Source organism: Molossus molossus, unplaced genomic scaffold (genome assembly GCF_014108415.1).
Source record: "Molossus molossus isolate mMolMol1 unplaced genomic scaffold, mMolMol1.p scaffold_m16_p_14, whole genome shotgun sequence".
In the NCBI taxonomy this organism is placed as follows: domain Eukaryota; kingdom Metazoa; phylum Chordata; class Mammalia; order Chiroptera; family Molossidae; genus Molossus; species Molossus molossus.
In genome coordinates, this window is record NW_023425349.1 from 6,842,073 (window position 1) to 6,854,662 (window position 12,590).

A 12,590-nucleotide genomic window follows, 5' to 3' on the forward strand; every position below is an offset into this window, starting at 1 on the left:
TTAGTAGGCCTTGGAGAGGATGGAGCCTGGTTTCACCATTCCTTATGGCACCCTAGCAATGGCTGGGCCCTTCCCCAACCCCTGCACCCCCATATTTAGACCTTCATCTCTCCCCGAGTGCCACAGAGAACACAAGCCAGCGGAGGACACACTGTTCCCCATCGTCCAGAAATGGGTTTTATTCTCAGCCGAGAGACAGCAAGACTGGTTGCGGTCAGAGAACCACGCAGCGCCAGTACGGCGCCCCTGCACAGGGGCGAGGGATGGGCAGGTGGCAGAGCGGGCTGGCTGTCCACAGGCTGGGCATGACAGGGAAGCTTAGCGGAAGTGGCACGCTTTGGAGGAAGATGTCAGGGTGACAGTGTTCCCTTGCAGTTGGGCCACAAGACTCAAGGACAGCATGGTGATTCCCAGCACTAGAGGCGAGACTGTGGCAGCCATGTGTGTGTGTGTGTGTGTGTAAATATATATATATATATGAGTATTTATAGATATTTATAGAACAGAGCAGGAGAAATACCACAGATGGGCACAAGTTTCACCAACGTCACGCTGGGTGTGTCAGCTCACCACCACAACAGACTAGGTCACAGATGAAGGGGGAGGCTTTGGGGCTGGGAGCCACTGTCAGGTCACAGAACAGCTGTCCAGGCAGGCTTGGAAAGAAGTCTCCGAGGAATAGAAGGGATCTGGTTAGAGGTCGAAGGGGGGCCTGGGGCTCTCAGGACGGGATGGACTTGCCTGACCCGATCGGCTGGCAGTTGGAGAGGAAGCAGAGGGAGAGAAGAGGAGAGAGGAGGGAGAGAGCTGGTAAGGCAAGGACAGCTGAGCCCGGCAGGGGTGCGAGGAGAGGGCAGGGGAAGAAGATGCAGGTGAGGATGTGGGCAAGGGTTCTGGAAGAGAGGAGAGAGACAAGAAAGGGAAGATGGAAGGGGGAGCTGGAGATGGGCGGGGCCAGAGCTTCATGGGGTCTGGGGGGGGTCTGAGCTGGAGGCTGGGGTGACCTCCCCCTGCCACACACGCTGGTCTCTCACACACCACCAGGCAGTGCACCCACAGCTCCAGACACAAGCTCAGCCCCCTATGGCTTCCTTCTTCTGTGGCCCCCCTATCTTTCAACCCACTCGCCCAGGCCACCACTAGCCTCCAGGAGTATGGGGGAGTGTGCCCCATGCAACAGCCACCGGGCCTGCTGGGAAAGACAGGAGAAAGAACACTGTTTGAACCAGGAGGGCAAAGCTTAAAAGATGGCTGGAGGGAGCACTGGAGGCCCCTCTGGGTGGGCAGAAAGGCCAGGAGTCCTCTGAAGGGACCCTGGGGAGGCAGGGAGGACAGGCAGCCGATGCCAGTGGCCACAGGCCTATAAGTCTAAGAGGGGAGCCTCAGATGGTCGGGGGACTGCAGGTCGCGTAGGTGAGGCTGGGCCCTTCCTGCTGGGGAAAAGCAGAAGAACGAGAGTCAGCGGCAGGGAGAGTGGCAGGCAGGTTCACCGGGCGAGTTCTGCAGCCCAGCCCGGGTGGAATTCAGAGACGCCGACTTGCCCAGGTCAGCAGATACTGTCATCCCCTTGGCTGGAGAGTGCAGGCCACCTTTAGGAGCAACAGGCCCAGGTCTAGGAGCCTATGGGCTGGCTGTGGGGCTTCACCTGGGACCGAGAACACTGCCTTCAGCCGTGCACTGGCAGGCGTGACAACGCCGAGGAGGTAGGGGAAGGGGCTGTGGGACCCTGCCTCACCTGTGACGTGTGTTGTGGGATGATGGTGTGGATAGGACCCTCAGGCTTTCAGAAATCAAACAACCAGAGCCTTCGCCCCAGATCGTGCTCAGTAGAGGTGGGACTCTGACCCTCTCTGCTCTATCGTGGATTCAGTTCCTAGAGCCCCAGGGCTGCGGGCTGGCTGTCCTGCCCAGCAGCACGGCTCAGACTGGGAAATGAGTACGGCACCCTCAGGGTGAAGTTCCAAGGCCTCTGGCCGCCTGAGTCCAGCGCCACACACAACCCGCTCCGAATTCCCTGCCCCTACACCATAAATCACGAGCTCTCTGCCCTCTGGCAGCTCTGGAGAGCACCCATGTCTGCCAGCTTGGGTGCGGAGCCTGTCCCAAGAGCTCCCCAGGCTCAGCCACGGAGATCTGGAGCACTGGCACTGAGTCCCGAGGCTCGCTGAGAAGGGAGGAGAGAGCCAGCTGGCAGTGAGGACAGAAAGAGGAAAGAATAAGTCTGGAGCTGCAGAAGGGAGAGGGAGGGGAGCCTGGCTCTGAAGTCCCAGGTGTGCCCCCCAGTGTGGAGCTGGTGCAGCAGGGGGCAGACACACCATTCATGCAGCAGGCCGAGAGGCATGTACCTACCATGGCTGACGCTCCTCAGGGGTCACTGATAGTGATTCTGAAAGACAGCACGAAATCAACATGGCAGTTCACACGCACAGACAGGGCAGGCCTGGGGGTGGAGGACACGCACACGCACACGCACGGGCGTGCACACAATGCTGTGAGGCCCCATGGCCCCGCATGCACACGCTGACACACATGCCCACAAACAAACACGCATACATCTCCCACTGCCCAGCACCCCCACTGGCTGGCACGTGCAGCATGGATCTGGGGCATGCAGCCACTTGGCACACGAAGCACACGCGTGGCCTGAGTCACAACACAGAAGCTCGCCCGCATACAGGAGGCATTTGCACCAGCTCCCTGCACACTCATGCCTGGCGTGCTCAGAGGGCCATCTGCAATGCTCCATAAGAACAGGTTTTGCTTTCTTAGGGTCCAGTTCCATTTCTCTGCCCAAGAGCCTTCCATGACTCCCTATTGCCCACAGCATTGAGTTCCAACAAGTCCAACTTTTCTGTGGACTTTGAGGGTTCTCCAACCTGTCCTACTGTACCTAGGGCAACCTTTGCTTATTCGTCCTCATTCTATCTGCACTCTGCTCTGGCCAGCGGCTCTCCTCAATGCATCCCACACGAAACCTTTGCCCACATTGCTGCTCTCTACCCAAATGCCTCCCAACTCCCGACCACCTGGAGCCTTATCTCAATCAGCACCCAGACCTCACTGAAGCCAGGCTGCCTTGAAGCTCCCCAGACTGCTCTCTTCCCTGAGGCAGGCCCCCAATTTGCCAAATGTTTCCTGTGTGTTGGCAAAACTGGAGTTAGAACAGGTACCAAATCTTTTCTTTTTTAATCCTCACCCCAGGACATTTTTCCATTTTTTGTTCAGACAGATTGGGAGGGAGAGAGAGGAAGAGAGAGGGAAAGAGAGAAACATTGACATGAAAGGGACACATCGAGTGGTCGCCTCCCGCATGACCCAACCAGGGCCGGGGACAAACTGCAACCAAGGTACGTGCCCTTAGCGAGAACCGAACCCGGGCCTCTCTGGACCGCAGGCTGACGCTCTAACCGCTGAGCCAAACCGGCCAGGGCAGAGCAGGTACCAAATCTTAAAGTTTCCATATGTCAGACCTCAGCACAGACCTGGGCGTGTCAAATACCCTGCAGAATCTGAACTCACGTTGGAAGTTAGCCAAGTGCTCCTAGAGCCACATTTGCAGTTAATGCAGCATTCCTCTAGCCACTGTCTCCCTCGATCCCCACATCAACCCTGGGAAAAAGGCAGAATATTAATTATCATTTGGTGGAAGGGAAACTGAGGCCCTGGAAGGGAAAGTGACTTGCCTAGAGGCCAGGGTGAACCAGAACCTCTGAACTCCAGTCCAGTGCTCTTGATCAATACCTGTCTGCTTTACCCCATCTGCTTTGATCATCAGATCGCCATAAAGCAAGCCTCATCTCTGCTTCATTTTGGGTTCATGAAGGCTTGACCCATGGCCCTGCCCTCAGGTCATCTGGAAACATAAATAGATGCTGTTGATCTGATGTATCCTTCTTCAGAGAACGTGTCCAGTGGGAACAGGGCAGACTGTGTTAGATACCAGAGTGAGTTTCCTTAGAAGAGGGTCATGGATCAAGAAGGCAAAGCCGAGGGATGAAGTAGAATCCCTTTTCCCTGGAAATCTCTGGGAAAGGGGCAGTCTTCACCCACTCCTGCCCCATACCCACCATGTTGGCCCAGGACAGGTAGAGCCAGAGGCAGAGGAAAGGAAGAAAGCCATCAGATTGTCCCATGGCTCCCAGCCACTTTCCCAGCTGCTCCATGTCTTACCCCTTGCCTGGCTGCCATTCTTGCACTCACACCCGTGTGCACGCCCACACACACATCACACACCTCGCCGGTCACAGTCACAGTCTGGCCTCTGTCCTGAGAGTCAGAGGCAGGACACCCTCCTGGGACAGCTCAAAGGAGTCAGGATTAAGAAGTGGGGGCATTGGGGTGGCCCTGCACGTAGGTGAACAAAATCTACACAACCAAAGATGATCTGGGTTCAGGTCCTCAGACCTAAGGCGGGCTCACTAGGGGCTGCTGGGAGAAGTAGAGGACAAATGGAGAAAGGGAAGAAGGAAGAGTGCAATGGGGGAGACAGAGAAGAGTGAAAACGGAGGGAAGCGCCATGCAAGTGCTGGAAAGAAAAGGGCAGGTGGGATGGGCCCCACGGCCCCCTCCCCAGAAACGACCACCTCCGGGACTCAGCGCTCCCTGGGGGGCAGGCTCCGCCAGCCCGCGGCCACACCACTCGTGGTTCTGACACCCTCGAGTTCCTTGAATGAAGAGGGCGGATGCTGCAGAATCCGGCCCCATCTCCCTCCCCGCCACGCCCGCCCGGCGGTCTCTTCCACCGCTTTCAGCCCCTACTCACCTGGGGACCCCAGGCGGGGCACGGTTGGGGCGCGAGGGCACCTGGGGGGGAGGGCCGAAGGGATCAGGGGAAGCCCCCGGCCTGGAGGGCACGGGGGGCGCTGCCCCCAGGGCGGACCCAGCAGGCGGAGGCCCAGGAGCAGGGCCCCGCGACCCGGGCCGGGCTGGGGGCACGGCGGGGGCTCGGCGCTGCGGCGTGGGGCTGGACGTGGGTGACCTGCGGGCGACAGAAAGCGGAGGACAAGCAGAGGAGATGAGCAGCTCCGCCCCATCCCGAATCCCCGCCCCAGCCCTGTGCAGGCCACGCCCATGCGCGCAAGCCCCGCCCCAGGTGATCGCCGGAGCTTAAGCCCCGCCCCCAGTGGCTCCAACATTCCAGCTCCACCAAGCTCCACAGCCAGCGCTCCTCGGCAAGCCCCACCCCGCGACAAGCCCCACCCTCTCTAAGACCCGCCCCTTGCTCCAAGTGGGAGCCGCCCCAGCGACGCAGGCGCGCCACTGCCCGGTCCCGGCCCTCCTCTCGCGGGCCCGGGGCTGGGGGGCTTTGGGGCCGTGGGGACCGGCCCTGGTACCTGCGTCCAGCCGGTACACTCTGCACCTGCAGCCAGGAGTCGTCCACGGGCGGGGGCATGGGCGTGCTGACAGTGGTCGTGTTGATGTCGCCGATGATGCTGAGCGCCTCCTTCAGTGCGTGGTACATGCGCAGCATCTCGTCGCGCCGCTGCGCCTGCTCCGCCGACTCCTCCATCAGTGTGTTCTGGTCCCCGCAGGAGTACAGGTTGGCCAGCAGCTCCGAGAAGATGAATTCCTTGGTCTGCGTGCCCGCAAGCGGAGAGAGGAGAGGGATGGAACCTGACGCCTGTCTCTGCCCGCCACGCGGGGCCTTGCTTGGACTGTGCGCTGGGCTGGAAGCTTTGGGATGGGGGCGGGGGGGGGGGGCCTCTGCCTAAACTCAGAGATCTCCCCTCCCCCAACCCGGGCCCCTTGCCCTTTTCTCAGATGGTCCAGAGAGGAAAAGTGACCTGTTCAAGATCATAGATCTGGGAGGACGCTCAGGGACTATCATACATCTAGGAAATCCCTTTTTCAGTCTCAGTTTCCTCATCTGTAAAATGTGGTAGTTAAACCCTTTCCAAGGACTTGCAGGCTCTGCTGGACCAAAATATGGAAGAGAGTTTACATTTTTCTGAGCCCTCTAGTAACAGGTATAAATGTGTGCCAGGACTGGGGGAGATGTGAGTCTCTGTGCAGGGGTGGGTTACCTGGCCTAGGCTCTGGGATATTTATAGAAAGATGCTGAGGTTTTTTACACCATAGGCCTGTGACTTATTTATTTGTTATTCAAATAAATGTCGAGCACCCCCTGCATGCCAGGCCCTATGTTGCTCTGCACTTTATATTCATTTACTCCTCAACTCTATTATCCATATTTTACATATAAGGAAACAGACTCAGAGAGGGTAGTGCATCTGCTCAAAGTCACACAGGGAATGTGTGGCAAAGCCAGGATTCAAACACAGTTGTAATTCTCCAGGGGCCATGCTTTTTCACTAAGCCACAGGTAGTATGGTTCTGTAGAGTGTGCATTTCAAAACATGGTTTGGGTGTTCTTGAAAGATGCAGATTCCTAGCCCCTCCTGAAATACTTTCAAGCATGTTTGGAACAATTTGGGCATGTGAATCTACAAAATAATACAGGAAACTCACATTACATGTTTTTCTACTAGATGGTTCTGGTGTGAACTATGCCTCCCTCCCTGGATCTGGTCACACAGGCCTGGCCCATGCTTCCCCAAGGCCAACCTGGCCGACTGCCTCCCTGGTCTTATAAGAGCACCTGCCACCAAAAAGGGGGTGCACTTACATTGTTAATCATGAGGTGCATGATGGTCTTAGGCATAAGGTCCCGCACGGTCTTGTTGACAATGGCCATGTAGGAGTCCACCAGGTTCCGGATGGTCTCCACCTGCCGCTCCAGTTGTGGGTCCATGGAGTGCATGAAGCTGTCTGAGCCATTTTCCTCGGTCTCGCTGGCCTACCGTTAGGAACAGAGGGCATCAGGGTGGCTGGGCCCTGGAAGCCAGGTTCTCAGCCCCTCCCCTCCAAGGGTACCTGGAACACTGAGGCACAGAGAGAAGCAATAGGCCTGACACAAGGACATCAGCTCCCCCATATGCTCTGGGTCACTGGGCTCTGCCCATCCCAGTGCCTCTCAGGACCACAGACCCGCCTTTAACCTTATCTTGTCTCTGACTCTAGAGCCTAGGATTTGCCTCAGTTTCCCAGTCCACAAATTAGGAAAGGACATCTCTAAGGTCCCTTCTCGATTCTAAAGACCTGGCCAGAGGTGCTGCCAGGCTGGAGTCACATGGCAGAAGTCAAGGGAGGGGCACACTCACTTTCTCCTTGTCCTGAGAGGCCCACACCAAGACCAAGAGGTCAGCACACCAGCATTGCCGCCGCCGCCGGCACCATGGAGCACAGCCGAAACAGACACAGAGGAAAAGGGAGGGATTGAGTGAACGCAGGCCACTGTACCCCAACTCTAAGGCAACTCGAGACACTGCTACAGTGAAAGGGGGGCAAAAAGAGAAGGCAGGCACAAGAAACCACCATAGTATGAAGGGGATATAGGAAATGCCATCTACGGCAGAGAGGTGGATACATAGAACTCTACTGGAGAAGGATGGGAGGAAGGCTTATTCTGATCCTGGCCTAGGGCAGATAGGAGGAGGATGCCTGTTATTCTTTAGCTCAGGGAGGGCTCAGAAACATGGCATCACTGAGGATGGGGCCCCAGACTCCCTATTATAAGCAGTTTGCCCCTCTCCTCCCTACCCTGCCACTCACCCCAACACGCTCAGGGTACACGCCAGCCCTCAGGAAGGAGGCCTTCCAGCTGTCCACCTCCTCCTGTGTCTCACAGGCCAGTTCCAGCTGCCGATAATCCTTGTAGACGTTCCTGCAAGATGGGGCAGGAGGTGAGGGGAGACAGGGCCAGGCCCACTCACCTTGGTGGGTAGGGGCAGGTATGGACTAAGGTCATCACGCCTGGGGGCCAGTCCTGGCTTTCTCATTGCCCAGCTGGGTGACCCTGGGCAAGTCTCTTCCTCTCGCCAGGCCTCAGTTTCCTCATCTGGAAGGCAGGTTAACAATAATGATTCCTGCCTCCCAGGGTGATTGCGAGAACTCAGTGGAATGGCAGTAAAATGCTCAGTTAGAAAGGGACTGAACCCTCATTGAAGGACATCTGTGACCATGCAGCCCTGAGTGGGTCTCAGCCCCACTGGCTCCCTCCCTGGCTCTCTAGGGACTCCCCTGATGGCAGCTGTACTGAACCCTTGTCTCTGAGTAGGGGAAAGCCCATTAGAGTCAGCCCTGGGTTGGAGGTGAGAGGCCACTGGCCCCCCTGGACACTTACCACCATGAGGGGGGGACCAGGCCTGACTGAGGCTCTTTTTTGTCCCCAATGCCTGAGAGTGTCTTATGCAGAGCAGGCACTAACCAAATGACTGTGGAAGGACCGGAGGGGAGGAGGGAGGGAGGAAGGGAGAGAGGGAGGGTGGGTGCGAAGATCTGGACATGCCGAGCACAGAGTAAGGGTTCCATAAATATTTGTCAAATGAATGGCTTGCTGTGGGCCTGGGATAGGTCCCTCTGCTTTCTGGATCTATGGACCCCAATTCTCCTCAGTCGGTGGTCTGGGGCTTGCAGCGTCGGGGGCCCATAGCCCTGGTGGGGCAGGCAGGCACCTCTGCTCCGTGTTGAAGAGGGCAAAGATGTGCTTGCTCGACATGAAGCCCTTCTCAACGTCTCGCAGCTTCAAGTTGTCCACGGACAGCATGTATTTCTTCTCTTTCTCCTGTGGGGAGAGCCGTGGGTGTGGTTGGCACTGTTCTCCGCTATGCCTCCCGCCCTAAGAGTGCTCTAGGCTGGGGGATGCCTGGGGCTGTGGGTCCTCAGTGGCCCTGGGCTTGTGACACCAGCCCCCTCGCACCGCACAGGCGCTGTCTGACGAAAGTCTCCCGGTGGCATTCAAGCCATTCCCGCTACCTCTGTGTACCTGCCAGCGCCCAAGAGCCCGGGGTGGCCAGGCTGAGGGTGGCTCCCACACTCCACCCCGAGAAAGCCCAGGAGGCAAGCCAGGCCAGCCCCAGCCAGGGACAACCCCCACTCCTCCCCGCCCCCCTCTCGCCCCTGGCCTGGCTGCTGGGCCTGCTTTGGATAAGCCTCTGACTTCATTTCCTGACTGTACAGACAGGAAGGGGAGCCACCAGCCCCTTGGCTTCAAAGGGCTGGCTCAGCCCACTCCCCCAGACTCCCATGTGTTAGCAATCAGGCACAGAGCACAGGCCTGGAGGTGGTGAGTCTGCGTGCAAACGTGTGGGGTTGTGTGTGTGCAAATACAAGCCCAAACACATATCCTACCACCATTGTGTGTGTGTGCCCACGAGTGTGTTGCATAGATGTGTGTGTGTGTGAACTTGTGTGTCTGAGGAGGTGCTCAGCACAGCCGTGTGTCCATGTGAACATGTTTGTGTGCCCACGAGGATGTGTGCACACTTTTGTAGATGTGTGTGGCAATTGTAAATGTCTGTGTGTTTGCAGGAATGTGCCTGTAGGACATGCACTGTGGGTTCACGTGTTTATGTGCATGCGATTTGTGTAACAGGCTGGGTATGTTTTGTTTGTCTGGAGTGTCTGGGAGGAGTTATGTGTATCTGTGGATGGGCATGTGGGTGCCAGGCTTTTGTGCACACCGGTGGAAGCCTGGTGTGGGCCCACGTGTGTCTGTAGGCTGCTGAGTCAAGGGGAGGGGCGCAGAGCTTTCTAGAGGAGGGACTCCAGGAGGGGCTTTGGGAGGAGAGAGGTTTCTGCTGCGTGTCACCCATTTGCCCACCCAACACCACAGGACCCATGCTGGGGAGAAGGGTTGTCTATGTGGGTCTTGGGGACTCAGGACTTGGGCAGGAGCCTCACGCAGGATCTCAGGTTGGGGACTGGTTTAGGAGAACCCTGCTCCCTGTCCTGGCGTCATCCTGCCCACCTCCCTCTGCCCCCCACACCCGCCTGGCCTGTCCAGCCACATAAAGCCCTCTTTATGCCAGGCGAGTGGCCGGGTGGCCGGGAGCCCCGGAGGGCGGCTGGGGGAGGAGAGGAGGAAGTTGCACAGGAGGCCCGGGAACATCTGGAAGCATTCGAGGGAGGCCCTGCCACAGCCCTGAGCTCTGGGGTTGGACGCTAGGCAGGAGTGGCCTCCTCCCCCCACCCCCCTTCCTGCTGCCCGGCCCCCTCCCCAGGCCCCTCCTTCCCAGCCACAGCTCCTGCTCACCCCTGCCACGTCAAAGGAGGCAGAAGGGGAGCCGGGAGCAGAGAGGGGACCTGGGGCTGGCTGGGCTGGGGCTGGGGGCTTGGATCTCCAGGACACGGGCCGAAGCTCCCACCCGACGATGGACACTGCCGCCTGGATGGACCAGAGGACAAGTCCACTCCGTCTACCCAGTGTTTAGACTATCTGTTCAGGACTCCCAGATTGTACAGTAGTCTGCACATTGGTTAGGCTGGCTGGGTTAGACCCTCGGCGCCGCTGGAGAGCTGGACCGTCCGCCACCCCAGAGCCGGAGCTGGGAACTGGGGCAGGGGCCTGGGGGGCAGAGGGTGGGCTGGGAGGAGGCTCAGAGGGATGGGGGTGCCATCCTGCTGTGAGATGGGGTGGGGGTGCTGATGGTGAAGAAAGACTGAGAAGATGGGGGTGGTTAGTGAGGGCTGGGGATGTGGGTGGCCGGCTGCCCAGAGGGTCACCCAACTCCCAAAGACAAGAGGGCTGGCGGCTGGGGGGAGAAGGGGAACAAATCACCCTCCCTCTCAGCCGGGACCACCTCATGTCCTCAGATATTCTAGTGCAAAATACTACTCACATCCAACAACACACACCGCCTCACCTCAACACGCACACCCCACAACTCAGGCACACATATCCCCACACTTTAAATCACATATCCATGCCCCAAGCACACACGCACATTGCAAGTACACACAAGAGTGAGCACACACACACACACACTCCCTTCCAATGGAACACTGGTCCTTTCCTGTCTTACATCACAAATGCACACATATTCTCAAATACTGCACACGCACACCCTCCCTCTTCAAGCCCACTTCACACACACACACACACTCTCACACACACACACTCTCACACACTCACACACACACACACTCACTCACACACACACACACACACACTGACACACCGAGCACAGCACACACACCCGAGTCATACTTCAGGCACACACAGTCTGCCCCCAAGTGCACACGAGACCCCCATGTACCAACACACCTTGATGCTCACACCCCAAACACTCCTACAAAACACCCACACGCAATGGCCACAAGCCTCACACCTCCCACTCCCTGTCAGGACTCACTCCCACACCCACGCCCAACCCCCATGTACATGGGGCTGGCTTCCACACAGCTCAACTCAAATGTACACACAAAGCTCAAGAAAGAGCCCCTGAACACAGGTGTGACGGCAGGTCCCCTCCCACACACTCTCCCCTCACCCACAGTGCAGCCAGTCAGCCCCAGGCCGCACTGTACGCTGTGGGGCCCGCAGTGGGCACCCCCAGCCCAAGGGGGTTGTCTAGGGAGCCGGCTAGGGCAACAGGGCAGGAAGTGACACCCCCCCACCCTCCTTCCACGCCACCTCACACTCCATCCCTTCCAGGGGCCCCTGTGCTCGGGGAGAGGCCAGGGTTGAGGTAATGAGGTCCAGATGGCCTGGCGCCCCTGCCGGTGACGACAGAGGGTCCCGCCCAAGGTGCGGATGGGGCCTGCCCAGGGTGACTTGGAGGGGGCAGAGATCAAGGCAGGGTAGGGGCTGGGAGACCAAGTCACCAGCCCCCACCTCGAGCCCTGCTTCCCCATTGAGAGCGGAGAGTGTCCCCGTGTCCAACAGCCCCTCAGGAAGAAGAGGGTCCCTTCCCCCACACTGGCCAGCTGGAGTTCATTACCACAAGCCCCCCCAGCCCTCCCCGTTCTCTCTGGTCACCTCTGGAATCCAGATGTGGAGGCCAAACAGACTCCTTAAAGGAGACCAGCAGCAGGGGAGGGAGGCGGCTGGCGGGGCGGGGGCGGGGGTGTCTGCGAGCCCCACTGGGCAGGGAGGCATTGTGAGTGGCATCTCTGTGGGCTCTCACCACTTCTGCCCCTCCGCGTGGAGGCACACTGGGAACCTCCCTTGGGCTGCTGGGGGCTGGGGGGCTGGGATGCAGGGGTTAACGGGGTGTCTGGCAGCCGGACCCGTGTGTCATGGGTCTATGGGGGACACAGAAGATGCGGCACGCCCTGGAGCAGGAAAACAGGGAAGCTGCAGGCTGGTGGGGTTAGGGAGGTGCCCAGCACCCTTGCTCACCCTCTCTGGGGTGCTCGCCCCAAGCTCCCCAGTCCTGACCAGCCATCCTCTCTGTGCAGCCTGAATGAGCCCCCAGCATTGCCTGCCCCTGATCCTTGCAGCCCATCCCCCACTCGAGTGTCTTCGATGGGATTTTTAAAAACCCCTGTTGGGTGGTCAAGCCCACACCAAGCCAGGGGCAGGGTCTGAGCCTGACTTTGGCCACCAGCCAAACCCCTTGATGACCAGTGGCCCTTTACTCACCTCGTCATCCTTGTACCAGGACAGGTTCTCGGCGGTCAGCACAAACCAATACTCCTTGGAGCCCCCCTTCATAATGCCAATATTGTTAATGGTCAGCCAGCCCTTCCGGATGACCTGGAGGGTGAGGGGGCAGGAGGTCAGTGGGCAGAGACCAGGCTTCCCCACG

General features: G+C 58.5%; 1 protein-coding gene across 11 annotated transcripts in view; it reads right to left on the reverse strand.

The window, feature by feature from the left end:
• Positions 1-125: 125 nt before the first annotated feature.
• DNM1 (dynamin 1) overlaps positions 126-12,590 on the reverse strand; it is a 43,386-nt gene continuing 30,921 nt past the window's right edge. For 2 of the 11 annotated variants that reach the window (XM_036260640.1, XM_036260639.1), the window contains exons 15-22: positions 12,425-12,538; positions 8,514-8,623; positions 7,612-7,723; positions 7,161-7,172; positions 6,626-6,796; positions 5,334-5,575; positions 4,763-4,978; positions 687-1,433 (exon numbers count right to left, since the gene is read on the reverse strand). In XM_036260640.1, coding sequence (XP_036116533.1) covers positions 1,361-1,433; positions 4,763-4,978; positions 5,334-5,575; positions 6,626-6,796; positions 7,161-7,172; positions 7,612-7,723; positions 8,514-8,623; positions 12,425-12,538 — 1,050 coding nt within the window. In that variant the 3' untranslated portion in view covers positions 687-1,360. Of the gene's footprint in view, positions 1,434-2,349; positions 2,387-4,762; positions 4,979-5,333; positions 5,576-6,625; positions 6,797-7,160; positions 7,173-7,611; positions 7,724-8,513; positions 8,624-12,424; positions 12,539-12,590 lie in introns of those variants that run through there. The other 9 variants (XM_036260648.1, XM_036260649.1, XM_036260645.1 and 6 more) reach the window with 9 other exon arrangements.